Source organism: Melospiza melodia, unplaced genomic scaffold (assembly GCF_035770615.1).
Source record: "Melospiza melodia melodia isolate bMelMel2 unplaced genomic scaffold, bMelMel2.pri scaffold_148, whole genome shotgun sequence".
NCBI classification, from domain to species: Eukaryota; Metazoa; Chordata; class Aves; order Passeriformes; family Passerellidae; genus Melospiza; species Melospiza melodia.
Genome location: NW_026948512.1, coordinates 198,612 through 222,551, shown reverse-complemented (window position 1 = coordinate 222,551; position 23,940 = coordinate 198,612). Strand labels below are relative to the sequence as shown.

General features: G+C 57.5%; 2 protein-coding genes across 2 annotated transcripts; one reads left to right on the top strand and one right to left on the bottom strand.

Moving 5' to 3' along the window:
• Nucleotides 1–5,295: 5,295 nt before the first annotated feature.
• On the top strand, nucleotides 5,296–8,554 carry LOC134433187 (filaggrin-2-like). The gene is made up of 2 exons (XM_063182063.1): nucleotides 5,296–5,300; nucleotides 6,271–8,554. The coding sequence occupies exons 1-2, from the start codon at nucleotides 5,296–5,298 to the stop codon at nucleotides 8,552–8,554; spliced, it is 2,289 nt and encodes a 762-aa protein (XP_063038133.1).
• A 3,010-nt stretch (nucleotides 8,555–11,564) lies between these two features.
• On the bottom strand, nucleotides 11,565–23,612 carry LOC134433199 (1-acyl-sn-glycerol-3-phosphate acyltransferase alpha-like). The gene is given in 10 exon segments (XM_063182079.1): nucleotides 11,565–11,632; nucleotides 11,691–13,344; nucleotides 13,979–14,000; nucleotides 14,002–14,052; nucleotides 15,367–15,444; nucleotides 16,138–16,155; nucleotides 17,526–17,701; nucleotides 19,548–19,681; nucleotides 22,668–22,704; nucleotides 22,707–23,612. Coding segments are annotated over 9 exon segments (1,497 nt in total). The 5' UTR covers nucleotides 22,852–23,612; the 3' UTR covers nucleotides 11,565–11,632; nucleotides 11,691–12,508.
• Nucleotides 23,613–23,940: the final 328 nt, after the last annotated feature.

Sequence of the window (23,940 nt, the reverse complement as noted above, 5' to 3'; positions counted from 1 at the left end):
CAGGATGAGGATGAGGAGGAGGCGGCGGCCCCACCCCGAGGGGCGGCACTTCCTGGGTCAGCGGCGGCGCCTCCATCCGCTCCGCTCCGCTCCGCTCCGCTCCCGCTGCCGCTGCCGGTCCCGGTCCCGGGCCGGGCAGCCCCGGGCGCCCCCCGAGCATCGCCCGGCCCGGGGGTCCCTGGGGGTGCCCGGGGGTCCCTGGGGGTGCCGAGAGCCCCCCGTGCCCGCCCCGGCCCCAGCGGAGGCGGCGCCGCCATGCAGGAGAGCTACGAGTCCCTGATCCTGCTGGGTGAGCCCCGAAATATCCCCAAATTATCCCTGAATTATCGCAAAATTATCCCCAAATTATCCCCAAATTATCCCCAAAATTATCCCCAAAATTATCCCAAAATTATCCCCAAAATTATCCCCAAATTTTCCCAAATTTTTCCCCAAAATTATCCCCAAAATTATCTCCAAGTTATCCCCAAAATTATCCCCAAATTATCCCCAAAATCCCCCTCCTCAAAATCCCCCTCCATAAAATCCTTCTGCCCAAAATTATCCCCAAAATCCCCCTCCTCAAAATAACAACCCCAAAATTATCCCCTCAAAAAAAATTCACCCAAAATCCCCCTCCTCAAAATAATCACCCCATAATCCTCCCCCAAAATAAACCTCCCAAAATCCTCCCCTAAAACCCCCCTCCCCAAAATAACCACCCCAAAGTTATCATCCCAAAAAAATCACCCAAAATCCCCCTCCCCAAAATAACCACTCCAAAATCCTCCCCCAAAATCAACACCCCAAAATCCTCCCCCAAAATCCCCCTCCCCAAAATGACCTCCTCAAAATAACTCCCACAAAATCCCCCTCCTCAAAATAACAACCCCAAAATTATCCCAAAAAAATCACCCAAAATCCCCCTCCTCAAAATCCTCCCCAAAGTCCCCCTCCCCAAAATAAACCCCCCAAAATCCTCCCCTAAAATCCCCCTCCCCAAAATAACCACCCCAAATTATTCCCCAAAATAAACCCCCCAAAATCCCCCTCCCCAAAACAACAACCCCAAAATTATCCCCCAAAAAACCCCCCCAAAATCCCCCTCCCCTAAATAACCACCCCAAAATCCCCCTCCCCAAAAATAATCACCCCAAATTATCCCCCAAAATCCCCCTCCCCTAAATAACCACCCCAAATTATCCCCCAAAATAAACCCCCCAAAATCCCCCTCCCCAAAATCCCCCTCCCCAAAATCCCCCCCTAAAATCCTCCCCAAAATCCCCCTCCCCAAAATCCCCCTCCCCAAAATCCTCCCCCAAATCTCCCTCCTCGCAATAACCCCGAAACCCCAAAATCAGAGACAAACCCCCCCCTGAATTCCCAGTGTCCGCCCCGCTGGATCGGAGCCCCCGCGACCCCGATTTCCCCTTTTTTTTCCCATTTTTTTTTCCCATTTCCCCTTTTTTTTCCCATTTTTTTCCCCATTTTTTTTCCCATTTTTTTTTTCCCATTTTTCGCTGGTTTTGCCCAGATTTCCCCATCCCCAAGCCCAACATCGTGTCCCGGCTGGAGCCCGAGGAGGAGCTGGGGGTGCCCGACCCCAACGACTCCAAGGAGTGGGAGATCCTCAGGGTGGCCCCTGCAGGTCAGCTGGGACCCCTCCCCAATTTGGGGGTCCCCATTTCCCCCTCCCCAATTTTCCCCCATTATTTCCCCCATTTTTCCCAATTTTCCCCAATTTCTCCCCATTATTTCCCCCATTTTTCCCAATTTTCCCCAATTTCTCCCCGTTATTTCCACCATTCCCCCATTATTCCCCCCGTTATTTTCCCTAAATTTCCCTCATTATTTTCCCCATTATCTTTTCCCATTATTTCCCCCATTTTTCCTAATTTTCCCCCATTATTTCCCCAATTTTCCCCATTTCTCCCCCATTATTTCCTCCATTATTTTCGCTGTTATTTCCCCTATTATTTTCTCTATTTCCAAATTTTCACAATTTCTCCCATTATTTTCCCTATTTCCCACCATTATTTCCCGCATTATTTTCCCTATTTCCCACCATTAATTCCCCATTATTTTCCCCATTTCCCCATTAATTCCCCCATTATTTTCCCTATTTCCCATCATTAATTCCCCATTATTTTCCCTATTTCCCACCATTATTTCCCCATTATTTTCCCAATCTCCCCATAATTTCCCCAATTTTCACCATTAATTCCCCATTATTTTCCCTATTTCCCACCATTATTCCCCCATTATTTTCTCTATTTCCCACCATTAATTTCCCAATTTCCCCCCATTATTTCCCCATTATTTTCCCTATTTCCCACCATTATTTCCCCATTATTTTCCCCATTATCCTCCATTATTTATCCATTATTTCCCCCATTATTTCTCCATTATTTCCTCCATTATTTTCCCTATTTCCCACCATTATTCCCCCATTATTTTCCCTATTTCCCACCATTAATTCCCCGTTATTTTCTCCATTTCCCACCATTATTTCCCCCGTTATTTTCCCAATCCCCCCATAATTTCCCCCAATTTTCACCATTAATTCCCCATTATTTTCTCTATTTCCCCCCATTAATTCCCCATTATTTTCCCTATTTTCTCCCCATCATTTCCCCCAATTTTCACCATTTCCCCCATTATTTTCCCTATTTCCCCATCATTTCCCCCAATTTTCACCATTTCCCCCGTTATTTTCCCTATTTTCTCCCCATCATTTCCCCCATTATTTCCCCCCTCCCCCCTGACCCCGCCCACCCTCTCTCTCCCCCCCAGACGACTCCGCCCCCCCGAGCGATGACGACGCCGACGCCGACGCCGACCCCGCCCCCTTGGAGGCGGAGCCCGCCCCTCCCCCCACGCTGGACTCCCTCCTCCTCCTCCCCTCCCCCCCCTCCCCTCCCCCTCCCTGCCCCCTCCCCCTCCCCCCCCCAGCTGGGCGTGGCTCCCGCCGCGGTGGGCGTGGCCGTGGCGGCGGGCGGGGGCGGAGCCAGCCGCGGGCCCCGCCCCCCGCGAAGCCGTTCACGTGCCTGGCGTGCGGCAAGGGCTTCACGCGCAGCTCCAACCGCAACGCGCACCTGGCGGCGCACCTGGGCCAGCGCCCGCACGCCTGCGGCCACTGCGGGCGGGGCTTCGGCCACGCCCCCCAGCTGGCGCGGCACCTGCGGCTGCACCAGGCGGGGCGCTGCGGGCGGGGCTTCGGGCGCGGCGCCCACCTGAGGGCGCACCCGGGCGAGCGGCCCTACACCTGCGGGGAGTGCGGGCGGGGCTTCAGCTACAGCTCCGCCTTCCTCAAGCACCGCCGCGCCCACGGCCTGCAGGGGCCGCAGGAGGGGCGGGGCGGGAGGAGGAGGAGGAGGAAGGGCGCACCTGGGCACACCTGTGCGGCCGGGCACACCTGTACAGCTGGGCACACCTGTCCTGGGCACACCTGTGCGGCCGGGCACACCTGTCCTGGGCACACCTGTGCGGCTGGGCACACCTGTGCGGCCGGGCACACCTGTGCGGCCGGGCACACCTGTCCTGGGCACACCTGTATGGCTGGGCACACCTGTGCAGAGCACACCTGCGCACCTGGGCACACCTGTGCTGAGCACACCTGTACAGCTGGGCACACCTGTGCTGAGCACACCTGTATGGCTGGGCACACCTGTCCTGGGCACACAGATGGCCACGCCCTCCTGGCACACCTGCACGGGCACGCTGAGGACACGCCCCTGAGCTGTGCCACGCCCCTGAGCCGTGCCACGCCCGTCAGCTGTGCCACGCCCTACACCTGCGGGGATTGTGGGAAGGGATTCGGGGGAAGCTCCGCCCTCATCCGGCACCAGCGGCTGCACCTGGGCTAGGAAAGACCGGAACCGGAATCGGGACCGGGACTGGGAAACTCCCAGAACCGGAACTGGAACCAGAACCGGAACTGGAACCGGGACCGGAACTGGAACTGGAACCAGGTAAGCTCTGAAACCGGAACCGGAACCGGAACTGGAACTGGAACTGGAACTGGAACCGGAACTGGAACCGGGACTGGAACCGGGACTGGAACCAGGTAAGCTCTGAAACCAGAACTGGAACTGGAACTGGAACCAGGACCGGAACCGGGACCGGAACTGGGACTGGGAAACAGCCAAAACCAGGACTGGAACCAGGACACTAACTGGAACCAGGACCGGATCCGGGACCAGAAAAACTCTGGAACCGGAGCCAGGATCAGAACCGGGACCGGAAACAACCAAAACCAGGACTGGAACCAGGAAACCGCCGGAACCGGGACCATCCCAGAGCCAGAACTGGGACCAGGAACCTTCCGGAACCCTCCGGAACCGGGACCTTTCTGGAACCCGGACCCTTCTGGGCTGGACCCTTCTGAACTGGAGCCCTTCGGGACCGGGAACCTTCCGGAACCTTCCGGAACCGGGACCTTTCAGGAACCCGGACCCTTCTGGGCTGGACCCTTCTGAACTGGAGCCCTTCGGGACCGGGAACCTTCCGGAACCGGGACCCCCCCAGAACCGGAACCGGAACCTGAACCGAGGGGAAAGGACTCGAGGGGACGAGGGGACGTCCCCGTGGCCACGGAGCTCTGGGGGGCCCTGGGAACCCGTTCCTGACCCCCAGAATCCATTCCGGACCTTTGGGAACCCATTCCTGACCCCCAGAATCCATTCCGGACCTTTGGGAACCCATTCCTGACCCCCAGAATCCATTCCGGACCTTTGGGAATCCATTCCGGACCTTTGGGAATCCATTCCTGACCCCCAGAATCCATTCCGGACCTTTGGGAATCCATTCCTGACCCCCAGAATCCATTCCGGACCTTTGGGAATCCATTCCGGACCTTTGGGAATCCATTCCTGACCCCCAGAATCCATTCCGGACCTTTGGGAATCCATTCCTGAACCCCAAAATCCATTCCGGACCTTTGGGAATCCATTCCTGAACCCCAAAATCCATTCCTGACGCCAAGGATCCATTCCAGACCCCCAAAATCCATTCCAGACCCCCTGAATCCATTCCGGACTTTGGGAATCCATTCCTGACCCCCAAAATCCATTCCGGACCTTTGGGAACCCATTCCGGACCTTTGGGAATCCATTCCAGACCTTTGGGAATCCATTCCTGACGCCAAGGATCCATTCCTGACCCCCTGAATCCATCCCGGACTTTTGGGAATCCATTCCTGACCCTCCCAAAATCCATCCCGGACTGCCCCAAATTACCCCAAAATGTCCCCGAAATGTCCCCGGGGGGACAAAAAAAAGGGGAAAGTGACCCCAAAATGTCTGCGGGGTGCCGAAAATGCGGTAAATGACCCCAAAATGTCTCGGGGGGGGATGGGGGGCTTCCCCCCGCCCCTCCCCCCCCCTCATTAAAGCCCCTCCCCCACCTCCGCCGCCCCTCTGTGCGATCTCTGCCCCTCCCCCACCCCCCCCCCCCAAAAAAACCCCCAAAAATTCGGGAGGTGAGGGAGGGGTCAGCAGGGTGGGGGAGGGGCACGGGGGGGTCTCCCACCCCCTTTTTTTTTTTTTTTTTTTACATTTTTAAAAATTTTTTTCTTTTTTTTTTAATTTTTTAAATTTTTTTTCTTAATTTTTTTTTTCTTTTTGTTTTATTTTTTTAATTTTTTTTTCTTTTTTTTTAATTTTTTTTCTTTTTTTTTTTTCTTAAATTTTTTTTATGTTTGTTTTATTTTTTTAATTTTTTTTCTTTTTTTTTTAATTTTTTTTTTCTTTTTTTTTATTTTTTCTTTTTTTTTTTTAATTTTTTTAAATTCTTTTTTCTTTTTTTGTTTATTTTTTTTTTAATTTTTTTTTTTTTTTTTTTTTTTTTTTTTTTTTAATTATTTTTTCCCCGCAGCCCCCCGCGGGGGGTTGAACTTCCTGGGTCAGCCCCTCCCCCTCCCCTCCTTCCTCCCCCTCCCCCTCCCCCTCCCCCTCCCCCTCCTCCTCCTTTGTCCGCAGCGGCCGCGGCGCTTCCGGCCCCGGCCTCGATTTTGGGGCGATTTCGCCCGGATCTGGGGCTGGGGGGGGTGGGGGAGGGGCGGCGATGTCCAGGCGGGGGGTGGGGGAGGGGGTGGGGGAGGGGCGGGGGGGGAGGAAGAGGAAGAGGAAGGGGGGGGGGGGGGCGGGGGGGGGGCGGGGGGGGGGCGCGGAGCCCCCGAACAAACGCGGGGGGGGGGGGGAGGGGGCGGGGCTTGGGGAGGGGGGAGGGGCTGGGGAGACACCGGAGTGACCACGGGAGTGACCACAGCACTGACCACACTGACCACTGGAGTGACCACAGGAGTGACCACAGCACTGACCACCGGAGTGGCCACCGGAGTGACCGCACTGACCACAGCACTGACCATCGGAGTGACCGCACTGACCACTGGAGTGACCACACTGACCACCGGAGTGACCACAGTGACCACCGGAGTGACCACAGTGACCACCGGAGTGACCACGGCACTGACCACGGCTCCAGGCAGAGCTTCGAGCAGAGCACCGCGCTGGACAGGCACAGGAGTGACCACAGTGACCACAGGAGTGACCACAGTGACCACAGCACTGACCACAGCTCTGACCACGGCTCCGGACGCAGCAGCGGTCAGCGGCGCTGCTCAGGACAGACGGACAGCGGCCACGGTCAGCGGGACCAGGACAGCGGTCAGCGGGGCGGCTCCGGACAGCCAGGCCACGGCAGCGGTCAGCGGGGCGGCTCCGGACAGCTGGACATCGATGGGAACGGCCAGAGGGTCAGCCTTGGTATCGGTCAGCGGGGCCAGGACCGTGGCAGTGGTCAGCGGGGCAGGGCCGGACAGAGCAGTGACCACAGCAGTGGTCAGCGGGGCAGGGCTGGACAGAGCAGTGACCACAGCAGCGGTCAGCGGGGCAGGGCCGGACAGAGCAGTGACCACAGCAGTGGTCAGCGGGGCAGGGCCGGACAGAGCAGTGACCACAGCAGCGGTCAGCGGGGCAGGGCCGGACAGAGCAGTGACCACAGCAGTGGTCAGCGGGTGCTTTGCAGTGGTCAGCGGGGCAGGGCTGGACAGAGGGGCCTCAGAGGGAGTGGCCGAAGAGGCAGCAGCGGTCAGCGGGGTGGCCCCGGACACAGCAGTGACCACAGCAGCGGTCAGCGGGGCAGCTCCGGACAGATGGACACTGACAGCGATGACCAACAGCCCACGGCCAGCAGCAGCCGGCAGCGTGGCAGCGATGACCACCCAGATGACCACACAGATGACCACACAGATGACCACCCAGATGACCACCCCAACTCCCACCCCCCCTCCGCTGACCACTGCCCACTGACCTGTCCGGACTGCGGCCAAAGCTCCCACCTGCAGCAGCGTCACCGCCGTGCCCACGCCACGCTGACCGCAACCTGTGGTCACTCTCACGCCACGCTGACCACAAGCTGTGGTCACTCTCACGCCACGCTGACCGGTACCAGTGGTCACTCCCACACCACAGTGACCGCTACCTGTGCTACCGCACTGACCAACACCTGTGGTCACTCTCACACCACACTGACCGCTACCTGCGGCACCGCACTGACCGCTCCCTGCGGTCACTCTCACACCACAGTGACCAACACCAGTGGTCACTCTCACACTGGACTGACCGCTCCCTGTGGCAACGCACTGACCGGCACCAGTGGTCACTCTCACACCGCACTGACCGCTACCTGTGGTCACTCTCACACCGCACTGACCGGTACCTGCGGCACCGCACTGACCGCTCCCTGTGGTCACTCTCACACCACAGTGACCAACACCTGTGGTACCACAGTGACCAACTCCAGCGGTCACTCTCACACTGGACTGACCGCTCCCTGTGGCACCGCACTGACCAACTCCTGCGGTCACTCCAACACCGCACTGACCGCTACCTGCGGTCACTCTCGCACCACAGTGACCACTACCTGTGCTACTGCACTGACCGGCACCAGTGGTCACTCTCACACCACAGTGACCAACACCTGTGGCACCGCACTGACCAACTCCAGCGGTCACTCCAACACCGCACTGACCAACTCCAGCGGTCACTCCTCACTGACCGCTCCCTGCGGTCACTCTCACACCACACTGACCGCTCCCTGCGGTCACTCTCCGGCCGCCCCTCGCCCCCAGGACAGCAGGAGAAGCCCCCGGGGTCGCCGCCGCGGCGCCCGGACCCCCGGAGCCTCCCCGGGCGCCCCCAACACGTGCGGCGAGTGCCGGCAGAGCTTCGGCCAGAGCTCGGACCTGGTCAAGCACCTGCGCGTGCACACGGGCGAGCGGCCGTACGCCTGCGGCCACTGCGGCAAGCGCTTCAACGTCAGCTCCAACCTGAGCCGGCACCGGCGCATCCACACCGGCGAGCGGCCCTACGGCTGCGCCGACTGCGGCAAGAGCTTCACCGACCGCTCCACGCTGAGCCAGCACCGGCGCAGCCACACCGGCGAGCGGCCCTACGGCTGCGGGCTCTGCGGCAAGAGCTTCGGCCGCAGCTCGCACCGCCGGCGGCACCAGCGCACGCACGGCCGCGACGGCGCCGCGGCAAACGTCTGGTGCTACCCCGGGCAGGCTTCTTGAGTGAAGGAAATTAATTAAAGAAAATTTGGAGTAATTTGGGGTGGTTTTTTGGTGGTTTTTGTGGTGGTTTTGGGTTTTGGGGTGGTTGGTTTGGGTTTTGGTTGATGTTCCGGTGGTTTGGTCCCAGCGCAAATCGCGGTGTTGGTCGCAGCGTCGTCATCTTGAGGCCGGCTCAAATCCTGATCCCGGTCCTCGTCCCAGTCCCGGTCTTGACCCCAATCCCGGTTTTGGTCCGAGTCCCAATTCCAGTCTTGGTCCCAGTCCTGGTCTTGGTCCGAATCCCAGTCCCAGTCTCGGTCCCAGTCCCAATCTCGGTCCCAATCCCAGTCCCAGTCCCGGTCCCAATCCTGATCCCAGTCCCAGTCCCAGTTCCAGTCTTGGTCTCCGTCCCATTGTCTCGGTCCCAGCCCCAATCCCAATCTCGGTCCCAATCTTGGTCCCAGTCCCAGTTCTGATCCCAGCCCCGAGCTTCGGCCGCAGCTCGCACCGCCGGCGGCACCAGCGCACGCACGGCCGCGACGCCGCCGCGGGTGCCACGGCAAACGTCTGGTGCTACCCCGGGCAGGCTTCTTGAGTGAAGGAAATTAATTAAAGAAAATTTGGGATGATTTGGGGTGGTTTTTTTTGGTGGTTTTTGTGGTGGTTTGGGGGGTTGGTTTGGGTTTTGGCTGATGTTCCGGTGGTTTGGTCCCAGCGCAAATCGCGGTGTTGGTCGCAGCGCCGTCATCTTGAGGCCGGCTCAAATCCTGATCCCGGTCCTCGTTCCAGTCCCAGTCTTGACCCCAATCCCGGTCTTGGTCCGAGTCCCAGTCCCAGTCTTGGTCCCAGTCCTGGTCTTGGTCCAAATCCCAGTCCCAGTCTTGGTCCCAGTCCCAGTCTCGGTCCCAATCCCAGTCCTGGTCCCAATCCCAGTCCCAGTCCCGGTCCCAATCCTGATCCCAGTCCCAGTCCCAGTCCCAGTCTTGGTCTCCGTCCCATTGTCTCGGTCCCAGCCCCAATCCCAGTCTCGGTCCCGAGCTTGGTCCCAGTCCCAGTTCTGATCCCAGCCCCGAGCTTCAGCCGCAGCTCGCGCCGCCGGCGGCACCAGCGCACGCACGGCCGCGATGCCGCGGCAAACGTCTGGTGCTACCCCGGGCAGGCTTCTTGAGTGAAGGAAATTAATTAAAGAAAATTTGGAGTAATTTGGGGTGGTTTTTTGGTGGTTTTTGTGGTGGTTTGGGGGTTTTGGAGGGGTTGGTTTGGGTTTTGGTTGATGTTCCGGTGGTTTGGTCCCAGCGCAAATCGCGGTGTTGGTCGCAGCGCCGTCATCTTGAGGCCAGCTCAAATCCTGATCCCGGTCCTCGTTCCAGTCTTGACCCCAATCCCGGTCTTGGTCCGAGTCCCATTGTCTTGATCCCAGCCCAAGTCTCAATCCCAATCCCAGTCCCATCCCGATCCCATCCCAATCCCATCCCAGTCCCATCCCAGTCCCAATCCTGATCCCAATCCCATGCCAGTTCCAATCCCAGTCCATCCCAATCCCAGTTCCAATCCCAGTCCCAGTTTCAATCCCAGTTCAGATCCCAATCCCAGCCTAAATCCCAGTTCCCAATCCCAATCCCATCCCAGTCCAAATCCTGATCCCAGTCCCAATCCCAGTTCAGACCCCAATCCCATCCCAATCTCATCCCAGTTCAGATCCCATCCCGATCCCAATCCCAGTCCAATCCCAATCCCAGTCCATCCCAATCCCAGTTCAATCCCAGTTCCAACCGCAGTCCATCCCAGTCCCAATCCTGATCCAGTTCCAATCCCCGTTCAGATCCCCATCCCAGTTCAGACCCCAATCCCATCCCAATCTCATCCCAGTTCAGATTCCAATCCCAGTCCCAGTCTCAGTTCAGATCCCAACCCCAGTCCATCCCAGTCCCAATCCTGATCCCAATCCCATCCCAGTCCATCCCAGTTCAGATCCCAGTCCCAGTCCATCCCAATCCCAATCCCAGTTCAGATCCCAATCCCAATCCCATCCCAGTCCATCCCATCCCATCCCAATCCCATCCCAGTCCATCCCAGTTCCAACCCCAGTCCCAATCCCATCCCAATCCCAGTCCCAATCCTGATCCCAGTCCATCCCAGTTCAGATCCCAATCCCATCCCAGTCCCAGTTCAGATCCCAATCCCAATCCCAATCCCAGTTCAGATCCCAATCCCAATCCCATCCCAATCCCATCCCAGTCCATCCCAGTTCAGATGCCAGTCCCAGTCCATCCCAATCCCAATCCCAATCCCAATCCCATCCCAGTTCCAGTTCAGATCCCATCCCAATCCCAATCCCATCCCAGTCCATCCCAATCCCAATCCCAGTCCATCCCAATCCCAATCCCAGTTCAGATCCCATCCCAATCCCAATCCCATCCCAGTCCCATCCCAGTCCATCCCAGTCCCAATCCCATCCCAATCCCATCCCAGTCCCAATCCCAGTTCAGATCCCAATCCCAGTTCAGATCCCAATCCCAATCCCATCCCAGTTCCAATCCCAGTTCAGATCCCAATCCCATCCCAATCCCAATCCCAATCCCAGTCCCATCCCAGTCCATCCCAGTTCCCCCCCAGTGCCCCAAACCGGAGCCCCCCCCAATTCCCGACCCCCCCCTCCCCCCAATCCCCAAAGCCCCTCCCCCCAATGACCCCGCCCCATTCGATGACATCACCCCCGCCCCGATGACGTCACGGCGATGATGACGTCACGGCGCCCCGTGGTTTTGGGGGGATTTTGGGGGGGTTTATTAAAAGCCGGGGAGGGAAAATTTGGCAAAATCCGCGCCCCCCCCCCCCCCCATCCCCCCCCCCAAATAAATACAGCGAGGGGGCGGGGCTTGGCCGCGGCGGCCAATCAGCACCGGCCACGCCCCGGCCACGCCCCGGCCGTGGGGCACGGCCTCGTCCTGGTGTGGGGCAGCCCCGGGGTCACCTGGAGCCACTTGGGGGTCACTTTGGGCCCCACTTGGGGGTCACCTTGGGGGTCAGTTTGTCCCCCACTTGGGGGTCAGTCCAGGCCACACTTGGGGGTCAGTCAGGCCACACTTGGGGGTCACTCTGTGCCTCCACTTTGTGGGTCAGTTTGTCCCCCCTTTAGGGGTCACTTTGTCCCCACTTGGGGGTCAGTTTGTCCCCACTTGTGGGTCAGTTTGTCCCCCCTTAGGGGTCACTTTGTCCCCACTTGGGGGTCAGTTTGTCCACACTTAGGGGTCAGTTGTGGCCTCAGTTGAGGGTCAGTTGTGGCCACACTTGTGGGTCAGTCCAGGCCACACTTAGGGGTCAGTCCAGGCCCCACTTGGGGGTCAGTTTGAGCCCACTTGGGGGTCAGTTTGTCCCCACTTGGGGGTCAGTTGTGGCCGCACTTGGGGGTCAGTCCAGGCCACACTTGGGGGTCAGTCCAGGCCACACTTAGGGGTCAGTTTGTCCCCACTTAGGGGTCAGTTTGAGCCCACTTGGGGGTCAGTTGTGGCCGCACTTAGGGGTCAGTCCAGGCCCCACTTGGGGGTCACTTTGGGCCCCACTTGGGGGTCAGTCCAGGCCCCACTTAGGGGTCAGTTTGTCCCCACTTAGGGGTCACTTTGGGCCCCACTTGTGGGTCAGTTTGTCCCCCCTTAGGGGTCAGTTGTGGCCGCACTTGTGGGTCACTCTGTGCTCCACTTGGGGGTCAGTCTGTCCCCCCTTAGGGGTCAGTCCAGGCCACACTTGGGGGTCAGTCTGTCCCCCCTTAGGGGTCAGTCCCTGCCCCACTGCCAGGCCAGGGGTCACTGCGGGGGTCACTGCAGGGGTCACTGCAGGGGTCACTCTGGGGGTCACTCCAGCGGTCACTCCGTGGGTCACTCCTAGGATCACTCCGGTGGTCACTCTGGTGGTCACTCCAGTGGTCACTCTGGGGGTCACTCCCAGGGTCACTCCGGTGGTCACTCTTTGGGTCACTCAGGGTGGCCATGGGGCTGTGTGGTCACTCCTCGGGTGGTCACTCTGGTGGTCACTCTGGCGGTCACTGCTGTGGTCACTCTGGCGGTCACTCCTGTGGTCACTCCTGTGGTCACCCTTGGGGTGGTCACTCCTGGGGCGGTCACTCTGGCGGTCACTCCCCATGTGGTCACTCTGGTAGTCGCTCTGGTGGTCACTCTGGTGGTCACTGGGGCGGTCATTCCTGTGGTCACCCTTTAGGCGGTCACTCCGGTGGTCACTCCTGTGGTCACTCCGGTGGTCACTCGTGTGGTCACCCTTTGGGTGGTCACACTGGCGGTGACGCCCGTGGTCACTCCTCCCGTGGTCACTTGGGTGGTCACTCTGGCAGTCACTCTGGCGGAGACTCCTGTGGTCACCCTTTGGGTGGTCACTCCTGTGGTCACTCCCGTGGTGGTCGCCCCTGTGGTCACTCCCTGTGTGGTCACTCTGGTGGTCACTCTGGTGGTCGCCCTTTGGGTGGTCACTCGGGTGGTCACTCCCGCGGTCACTGCTGTGGTCACTGCTGTGGTCACTCTGGTGGTCACTCCCGTGGTCACTCCTGTGGTCACTCCCCGTGTGGTCACTCCCGTGGTGGTCACCCCTGTGGTCACTCCCCGTGTGGTCACTCCCGTGGTCACTCCCGTGGTCACTCCCCGTGTGGTCACTCGGTGTCCGTGCGGTCACCCCCAGCTCGGCCGACAGCGCCTCGAAGGCGCGCAGCATGGCGGCGCGGACGCGCTCGGTCAGCGCGGGAACATCGGCCGGAGCCAGGCCCAGCGTGGGCAGCGGGGGCAGCACCTGGATCACGCACTCACCTGGGGGAGACCCCAGACCCAAATAAACCCCAATGAGGGACCCCAGACCCAAATACACCCCAATGAGAGACCCCAGACCCAAATAAACCCCATAGAGAGACCCCAGACCCACAGAGAGCCCCGGGAACATCGGCCGGAGCCAGGCCCAGCGTGGGCAGCGGGGGGCAGCACCTGGATCACACACTCACCTGGGGGAGACCCCAGACCCACAGTGAGACCCCAGACCCAAATAAACCCCCTGACCCACGGCCAGACCCATAGAGAGACCCCAGACCCACAGTCAGACCCGGAGCCAGGCCCAGCGTGGGCAGCGGGGGGCAGCACCTGGATCACACACTCACCTGTGGGGGGAGAGACCCCAGACCCAAATAAACCCCAATGGGAGACCCCAGACCCAAATAAACCCCCTGACCCACAGATACCCCATAGATACCCCACAGAGAGACCCCAGACCCACGGCCAGACCCGGAGCCAGGCCCAGCGTGGGCAGCGGGGGCAGCACCTGGATCACGCACTCACCTATGGGGGGAGACCCCAGACCCACAGTGAGCCCCCAGCCCCACAGTGAGCCCCCAGCCCCACACGGAGCCCCCGGCCCCACAGGGAGCCCCCGGCCCCACAACGTGCCCCTCACCGGGCGTGAAGCGCCGCTCCCGCCTTGCTGTAGAAGTGCTGGTAGGACGAGATGACGATGGGCACCACGGGCACCTGTGGGGCAGCGAGGGACTTGGGGGGCTGCTGCTGCTGCGGCTGCCCCATGGCTGCCCCATGGCTGCCCCATAACCGCCCCATAACTGCCCTATAACTGCCCTATAACTGCCCCATAACCACCCCGTAACCAACTCATAACTGACTCATAGCTGCCCCATGGCTGCCCCATAACCAACTCATAACCGGCCCATAACTGCCCTATAACGCCCCATAACTGCCCCATAACCGGCCCATAACCGACTCATAACCGACTCATAGCTGCCCCATAACTGCCCATAACCGCCCCATAGCTGCCCCATAACCGCCCATAACTGCCCCATAACTGCCCCATAACCGACTCATAACTGCCCTATAACTGCCCCATAACCGCCGCATAACTGCCACATAACCACCCCACAACCGATTCATAACTGCCCCATAACCGCCCCATAACTGACTCATAGCTGCCCCCATAACTGCCCCATACCACCCCATAACCAACTCATAACTGACTCATAGCTGCCCATGGCTGCCCCATAACTGCCCCATAACCGCCCCATAACTGCCCTATAACTGCCCCATGGCTGCCCTATAACCGCCCTATAACCGCCCCATAACTGCCCTGTAACCGCCCCATAACCGCCCATAACCGACTCATAACTGCTCCATAACTGCCCCACAGCTGCCCCATAACTGCCCTATAACCGCCCCATAACCGACTCATAACTGCTCCATAACTGCTCCATAAACTGCCCCCACAGCTGCCCCATAACCGCCCCATAACTGCCCTATAACCGCCGCATAACTGCCACATAACCACCCACAACCGATTCATAACTGCCCCATAACTGACCCATAACCACCCTATAACCACCCCATAACCGCCCCATAACCAACTCATAACCAACTCATAGCTGCCCCATAACTGCCCCATAACCGCCCCATAACTGCCCCATAACCGCCCCATAACTGCCCCATAACTGACGCATAACTGCTCCGTAACTGCCCCATAACTGACTCATAACTGCCCCAAAATTGCCCCATAACACCCTAAAACACCCCACAGCGCCCCATAGCGCCCCATAGCCACCCCATAGTGCCCCTTACCCACCCCATAGTGCCCCACAGCGCCCCACAGCCACCCATACCCGCCCCATAGCGCCCCACAGCGCCCCACATAGCTGTGCCTGCACGGCCAGGTGGAACGCCCCACGCTTGAAGGGCAGCATGGAGCTGTGCCCCATAGCGCCCCATAGCCACCCCATAGCACCCCATAAACACCCCATAAACACCCCATACCCGCCCCACAGCGCCCCACAGCGCCCCACGTACCTGCGCCTGCACGGCCAGGTGGAACGCCCCGCGCTTGAAGGGCAGCATGGAGCCGCTGTGGTTGCGCGTGCCCTCGGGAACACCCACACCCGTACCTGTGGGGCAGAGCTGCGTGTGGGGCTGCCCCATAGCGCCCCATAGAATCCTATAGCACCCCATAGCTACCCCATAACCACCCCATAGCCACCCCACTGCCCCCACTGTGCCCTCGGGGAACACCACACACCCAACCTGTGGGGCAGAGCTGCGTGTGGGGCTGCCCCATAGCCATCCTATAGCACCCCATAACCACCCCATAGCCACCCCACAGCCCCCGCTGTGCCCTCGGGGAACACCCACACCCCAACCTGTGGGGCAGAGCTGCGTGTGGGGCTGCCCCATAGCGCCCCATAGAATCCTATAGCACCCCATAGCCACCCCACAGCCACCCCACTGCCCCCGCTGTGCCCTCGGGGAACACCCACACCCGAACCTGTGGAGCAGGATGGGATGGATGTGGGGCTGGCCCCATAGCGCCCCATAGCCATCCTATAGCACCCCATAGCCAACCTGTGGGGCAGAGCTGCGTGTGGGGCTGCCCCATAGCGCCCCATAGAATCCTATAGCACCCCATAACCACCCCATAGCCACCCACAGCCCCTGCTGTGCCCTCGGGGAACACCCACACCCGGACCTGTGGGGCAGAGCTGCGTGTGGGGCTGCCCCATAGCCATCCTATAGCACCCCATAGCCACCCCACAGCCACCCCACTGCCCCCGCTGTGCCCTCAGGGAACACCCACACCCGGACCTGTGGGGCAGGATGGGATGGATGTGGGGCTGCCCCATAGCGCCCCATAACATCCTATAACCATCCTATAGCACCCCCATAACCACCCCATAGCACCCCATAACCACCCCATAGCGCCCCATAACTGCCCCACATCGCCCCATATCACCCCATAGCCACCCATAACCACCCCATAGCGCCCCATAACCACCCCATAACCACCCTGTATTACCCATAGCGCCCCATAACCACCCTGTATCACCCCATAACTGCCCCATAGCACCCCATAACCGCCCCATAGCACCCCATAACCACCCCATAGCACCCCATAACTGCCCCATAACCACCCCATATCACCCATACCCACCCCATAGCACCCCATAGCGCCCCATAACCACCCCATAACCCCCCTGTATTACCCCATAACCACCCTGTATCACCCCATAGCGCCCCATAACCACCCTGTATTACCCCATAACCACCCTGTATCACCCCATAGCGCCCCATAACCACCCTGTATCACCCATAACTGCCCCATAGCACCCCATAACCGCCCCATAGCACCCCATAACCGCCCCATAGCACCCCATAACTGCCCATAACCACCCCATATCACCCCATAACCACCCCATATCACCCCATACCCACCCCATAGCACCCCATAACCACCCCATAGCGCCCCATAACCACCCCATAGCACCCCATAACCACCCTGTATCACCCCATAGCGCCCCATAACTGCCCCACAACCGCCCACAACTGACGTCCTGGCTGAGCATGGTGTGCGCGGCCTCGGCCATGACGCTGATGGCGCTGTGGGTCCTGCCAGCCCCATAGCGCCCCATAACCACCCTGTATCACCCCATAACCACCCCATAACCACCCTGTATCACCCCATAGCGCCCCATAACCACCCTGTATCACCCCATAACCACCCTGTATCACCCCATAGCGCCCCATAACCACCCTGTATCACCCCATAACCACCCTGTATCACCCCATAGCGCCCCATAACCACCCCATAGCACCCCATAACCACCCTGTATCACCCCATAACCACCCTGTATCACCCCATAACCACCCCATAACCACCCTGTATCACCCCATAACCACCCTGTATCACCCCATAACCACCCTGTATCACCCCATAACCACGCTGTATCACCCCATAACCACCCCATAGCACCCCATACCCACCCCATATCACCCCATACCCACCCCATAGTGCCCCATAACCACCCCATAGCTGCCCACAACTGACGTCCTGGCTGAGCATGGTGTGCGCGGCCTCGGCCATGACGCTGATGGCGCTGTGGGTCCTGCCAGCCCCATATCACCCCAGAACCACCCCATAGCACCCCATAACTGCCCCATAACCCCCCACAACTGACGTCCTGGCTGAGCATGGTGTGCGCGGCCTCGGCCATGACGCTGATGGCGTCGTGCGTCCTCTTGCGGTCGATGAAGATGATGCCGCCGAGCCAGCACACGACGCCCACGGCGCCCATGTAGAGCAGCTCGCGCTTGGCGATGGGCACGCAGCGGTCAGGGAGCACCTCCATCATCCCTGGGGGGTTATGTGGGGTAAATGTGGGGTGTGTGGGGCACGTGTGGGGTGTGTGGGGTGTCCCACACCTGCCCCATGGCTGCCCCATGTAGAGCAGCTCGCGCTTGGCGATGGGCACGCAGCGGTCAGGGAGCACCTCCATCATCCCTGCAAGGTGTGGGGCACGTGTGGGGTGATGTGTGGGGCACGTGTGGGGTGTGTGGGGTGCCCCATAGCTGCCCCATGTAGAGCAGCTCGCGCTTGGCGATGGGCACGCAGCGGTCAGGCAGCACCTCCATCATCCCTGCAAGGTGTGGGGCACATGTGGGGTGTGTGTGGGGCACGTGTGGGGTGTGTGGGTGCCCTATAGCTGCCCCATAGCTGCCCCACGTAGAGCAGCTCGCGCTTGGCGATGGGCACAGCAGCGGTCCGGCAGCACCTCCATCATCCCTGCAAGGTGTGGGGCACATGTGGGGTGTGTGGGCACGTGTGGGGTCTGTGGGGTGCCCTACAGCTGCCCCATAGCTGCCCCATGTAGAGCAGCTCGCGCTTGGCGATGGGCACGCAGCGGTCAGGCAGCACCTCCATCATCCCTGCAAGGTGTGGGGCACATGTGGGGTGTGTGGGGCACGTGTGGGGTCTGTGGGGTGCCCCACACCTGCCCCATAGCTGCCCCATGTAGAGCAGCTCGCGCTTGGCGATGGGCACGCAGCGGTCAGGCAGCACCTCCATCATCCCTGGGGGGTTATGTGGGGTAAATGTGGGGTGTGTGGGGCACGTGTGGGGTGTGTGGGGTGAGTGGGGTGCCGTATAGCCACCCTAGAGCTGCCCCATAGCTGCCCCGGTCTGGGGTTATGGGGCAGGATCGGGGTCTGTGGGGCCGGTCTGGGGTTATGGGGCACATGTGGGGTGTGTGGGGCAGGTCTGGGGCTGGGGGCAGTTTGGGGCTCCGTGGGCAGGGATTTTGGGGTTTCTATGGGGTTTTTTTGGGGTCAGGGCTCTATGGGGCAGGGATTTATGGGGATCTATGGGTCAGATCTATGGGGCAGCCCCATACCCAGCAGGTCCAGCGAGCTCTGGTGGTTGCTGACCACCACGTAGGGCTGGCAATGGTCACTCAGGCTCCGTGGGGCAGCGATTTTGGGGTTTCTATGGGGATTTTTGGGGTTTCTATGGGGATTTTGGGTTTTTTATGGGGATTTGGGGTTTCTATGGGGTTTTATGGGGATCTATGGGGGTTTGAAGGGGATCTATGGGTCAGATGTGTGGGGCAGCCCCGTACCCAGCAGGTCCAGCGAGCTCTGGTGGTTGCTGACCACTGGCAATGGTCACTCTGTGGGGTCAGGGCAGTACAGGATGGGGATTTTGGGGTTTCTATGGGGTTTTTTGGGTTTCTATGGGGTTTTTATGGGGATTTTGGGGTCAGGGCTCTATGGGGCAGGGATTTATGGGGATCTATGGGTCGGATGTGTGGGGCAGCCCATACCCAGCAGGTCCAGCGAGCTCTGGTGGTTGCTGACCCCTGGCAATGGTCACTCAGGGCTCCGTGGGCAGCGATTTTGGGGTTTCTATGGGGATTTTTGGGGATTTTGGGGTTTTTATGGGGTTTTTTGGGGTCAGGGCTCTATGGGGCAGGGATCTGTGGGTCAGATGTGTGGGGCAGCCCCACACCCAGCAGGTCCAGCGAGCTCTGGTGGTTGCTGACCATTGGCAATGGTCACTCAGGGCAGTATAGGATGGGGATTTTGGGATTTCTATGGGGATTTTGGGGTTTCTATGGGGATCTATGGGTTTTTTATGGGGATTTTGGGGTTTTTAAGGGGATCTATGGGGATCTATGGGTCAGATGTGTGGGGCAGCCCCGTACCCAGCAGGTCCAGCGAGCTCTGGTGGTTGCTGACCACCACGTAGGGCTGGCGGGGCGGGAAGTGCTGCGCCCCCCGCACCTCCATGCGGATCCCGTAGAGCCGCTTGACGTGCTGCATCAGCCCGCGGATGATCCTGGGGGGAAAACGGGGTCAGGGGCACAAATGGGCACAAAAAAACCCAGAGAAATGGGAAAAAACACAGAGGAAACACAAATAACCCAGAAAAAACACAGAGAAATGGGAAAAAACACAGAAAAAACCCAGAGAAATGGGAAAAAAAACAGAGGAACCACAAATAACCCACAGAAAACACAGAGAAATGGGAAAAAACCCAGAGAAATGGGAAAAAACCCAGAAAAAACACAGAGAAATGGGAAAAAACACAGGGAAATGGAAAAAAACACAGGGAAATGGGAAAAAAACCAGAGCAATGGAAAAAACCCAGAAAAAACACAGGGAAATGGGAAAAAACACAGAGACATGAGAAAAAACACAGAGGAACCACAAATAACCCAGAAAAAACACAGAGAAATCACAGGAACCACAAATCCCCCAAAAAACCCCATAGAAATCACAAATACCGCATGGGAACCACAAATACCCATAGAAATCACAAATAGCCCAAAAAAATCACAAATACCCAATAGGAACCAGAAATCTCCCAAAAAAACCCCACAGAAATCACAAACACCCCATAGAAACAACAAATACCCCGTAGGAACCACAAATACCCCATAAAACCCCATAGAAATAATAAATACCCCATGGGAACCACAAATACCCCATAGAAATCACAAATCCCCCCAAAAAACCCATAGAAATCATAAATACCCCATAGAAACAACAAATACCCCAATGAAATCACAAATCCCCCCCCCAAAAAAACCCATAGAAATCACAAATACCCCAGAAAACCCCATAAAAATTGCAAATACCCCATAGGAACCAGAAATACCCCATAGAAACCACAAATACCCCAAAAAAAATCACAAATACCCCATAGAAATCACAAGTACCCCATAGGAACCAGAAATCTCTCAAAAAAACCCCATAGAAATCACAAATACCCCACAGAAATCACAAATACCCCTCAGGAACCCCAAATCCCCCCAAAAAACCCCTAGAAATCACAAATACCCCATAGGAACCACAAATACCCCCTAGAAATCACAAAAACCCCACAGAAATCACAATACCCCACAGGAACCCCACAGGAACCATAAATATCCCAAAGAAAGCACAAATCCTCCAAAACCACCCAAAAACCACCCCAAAACCCCAATAATGACAGAAAACCCCAGTAACAGACCCAAATCACCCCAAATTCACCCCAAAACTGCCCCTCACTTCATGTTCTCCACGTCCCGGCCCCTGAGGGCGCACAGGGGGATGGCCAGCAGGGCCAGCAGCCCAAAAGCACCCAAAATCACCCCAAAACTGACCCTAAACACCCCATAACTGACCCAAATCCCCCACAAACACCCCATTAATGATACAAACACCGCAATAACAGACCCAAAACCCCCCAAATTCACCCCAAAACTGCCCCTCACTTCATGTTCTCCACGTCCCGGCCCCTGAGGGCACATAAAGGGATGGCCAGCAGGGCCAGCAGCCCCAAAACCACCCAAAATCACCCCAAAACTGACCCAAATACCCCCAAAACCACCCCAAAACCTGCAGAGATCACCCCCAAAACCCCATTAATGATACAAACACCCCAATAACAGACCCAAAACCCCCCCAAATTCACCCCAAAATCGCCCCTCACTTCATGTTCTCCACGTCCCTGCCCCGGAGGGCGCACAGGGGGATGGCCAGCAGGGCCAGCAGCAGGATCCAGCCGTTGTAGAAGCCCCAATAATGAAATAACTCACACAAAACCCCAATAACAGACCCAAACCCCCCCGAATTCACCCCAAAATCGCCCCTCACTTCATGTTCTCCATGTCCCTGCCCCGGAGGGCGCACAGGGGGATGGCCAGCAGGGCCAGCAGCAGGATCCAGCCATTACAGAACCCCCAAATCCCCCACAAACACCCCATTAATGATACAAACACCACAATAACAGACCCAAAACACCCCGAAATCACCCCAAAATCGCCCCTCACTTCATGTTCTCCACGTCCCTGCCCCTGAGGGCACACAAAGGGATGGCCAGCAGGGCCAGCAGCAGGATCCAGCCATTACAGAACCCCCAAATCCCCACAAACACCCCATTAATGATACAAACACCACAATAACAGACCCAAAACACCCCGAAATCACCCCAAAATCGCCCTCACTTCATGTTCTCCACGTCCCTGCCCCTGAGGGCACACAAAGGGATGGCCAGCAGGGCCAGCAGCAGGATCCAGCCGTTGTAGAAGCCCCAAATAATGAAATAACTCATACAAACACCGCAATAACAGACCAAAACCCCCCGAATTCACCCAAAACTGCCCCTCACTTCATGTTCTCCACGTCCCGGCCCCTGAGGGCACACAGGGGGATGGCCAGCAGGGCCAGCAGCAGGATCCAGCCATTACAGAATCCCCAAATCCCCCACAAACACCCCATTAATGATACAAACACCGCAATAACAGACCCAAATCACCCCAAAATCGCCCCAAAACTGCCCTCACTTCATGTTCTCCACGTCCCTGCCCCTGAGGGCGCACAGGGGGATGGCCAGCAGGGCCAGCAGCAGGATCCAGCCGTTGTAGAAGCCCCAAATAATGAAATAACTCACACAAAACCCCCAATAACAGACCCAAACCCCCCGAAATCACCCCAAAATCGCCCCTCACTTCATGTTCTCCACGTCCCGGCCCCTGAGGGCACACAAAGGGATGGCCAGCAGGGCCAGCAGCAGGATCCAGCCGTTGTAGAAGCCCCAAATAATGAAATAACTCATACAAACACCGCAATAACAGACCCAAATCACCCCAAATTCACCCCAAAACTGCCCCTCACTTCATGTTCTCCACGTCCCGGCCCTGAGGGCACACAAAGGGATGGCCAGCAGGGCCAGCAGCAGGATCCAGCCGTTGTAGAAGCCCCAAATAATGAAATAACTCATACAAACACCGCAATAACAGACCCAAATCACCCCAAATTCACCCAAAACTGCCCCTCACTTCATGTTCTCCACGTCCCGGCCCCGGAGGGCGCACAGGGGATGGCCAGCAGGGCCAGCAGCAGGATCCAGCCGTTGTAGAAGCCCATCTTGCAGAAGAAGCGGAAGGAGCCGCAGCGCTCGTAGAGCAGCGGCAGCAGCAGCAGCGCCAGCGCCAGCGCCGCCGTGCCCACCGTCACCTCCATGGCGCCTAGAAAGGGGGGGAAATTAATTAATTATAATTTAATTAGCGCCGGGGGGATCCTGAGGTGTTCCCTCTGTGGGTGTGGGGTGAGAAACGCCAAAAAAACGCGGTGGGAAAAGTCAAATCTGCCCCAAAATTACACCTGGGAACCTCGAGTTGTGTCTCGGAATCGTCATCTGGGATGGAGCACAAAATAAGCGAAAAAATAAAAATAAAAATCCTAATTTTCATTGAAATTATATTTAGAGATCCTAAATTGTTCCCTCTGTGGGAATTGCGGTCGGGGAGCAAAAATTCCCAAAGATTTGGGGTAAAAAATTGAATAAAACCCCATTAAAAAACCCGAATTTGGTGCCCACCGTCACCTCCATGGCGCCTAAAAAGGGGAAAATTAATTAATTATATTTTAATTAACGCGGGGGGATCCTGAGGTGTTCCCTCTGTGGGTATGGGGTGAGAAACGGCAAAAAAACGCCAAAAAAACTCAAATCTGCCCCAAAATTACACCTGGAGTTGTGGTCTCGGAATCGTCATCTGGGAGGGAGCACAAAATAAGCGAAAAAAAAAAAAAAAAAAAATCCTAATTTTCATTGAAATTACATTTAGAGATCCTAAATTGTTCCCTCTGTGGGAATTGGGGGTCGGGGAGCAAAAAATTCCCAAAGATTTGGGGTCAGAAATGGCAAAAAACCCCATTAAAAAACCCGAATTTGGTGCCCACCGTCACCTCCATGGCGCCTCAAAAGGGGGAAAATAATTAATTATAATTTAATTAACACGGGGGGATCCTGAGGTGTTCCCTCTGTGGGGTATGGGGTGAGAAACGCCAAAAAAACGCGGTGGGAAAAGTCAAATCTGCCCCAAAATTACAGCTGGGAACCTCGAGTTGTGTCTCGGAATCGTCATCTGGGAGGGAGCACAAAATAAGCGAAAAAAAAAAAAATAAAAATCCTAATTTTCATTGAAATTACATTTAGAGATCCTAAATTGTTCCCTCTGTGGGAATTGGGGTCGGGAGCAAAAAATTCCCAAAGATTTGGGTAAAAAATTGAATAAAACCCCATTAAAAAACCCAAATTTGGTGCCCACC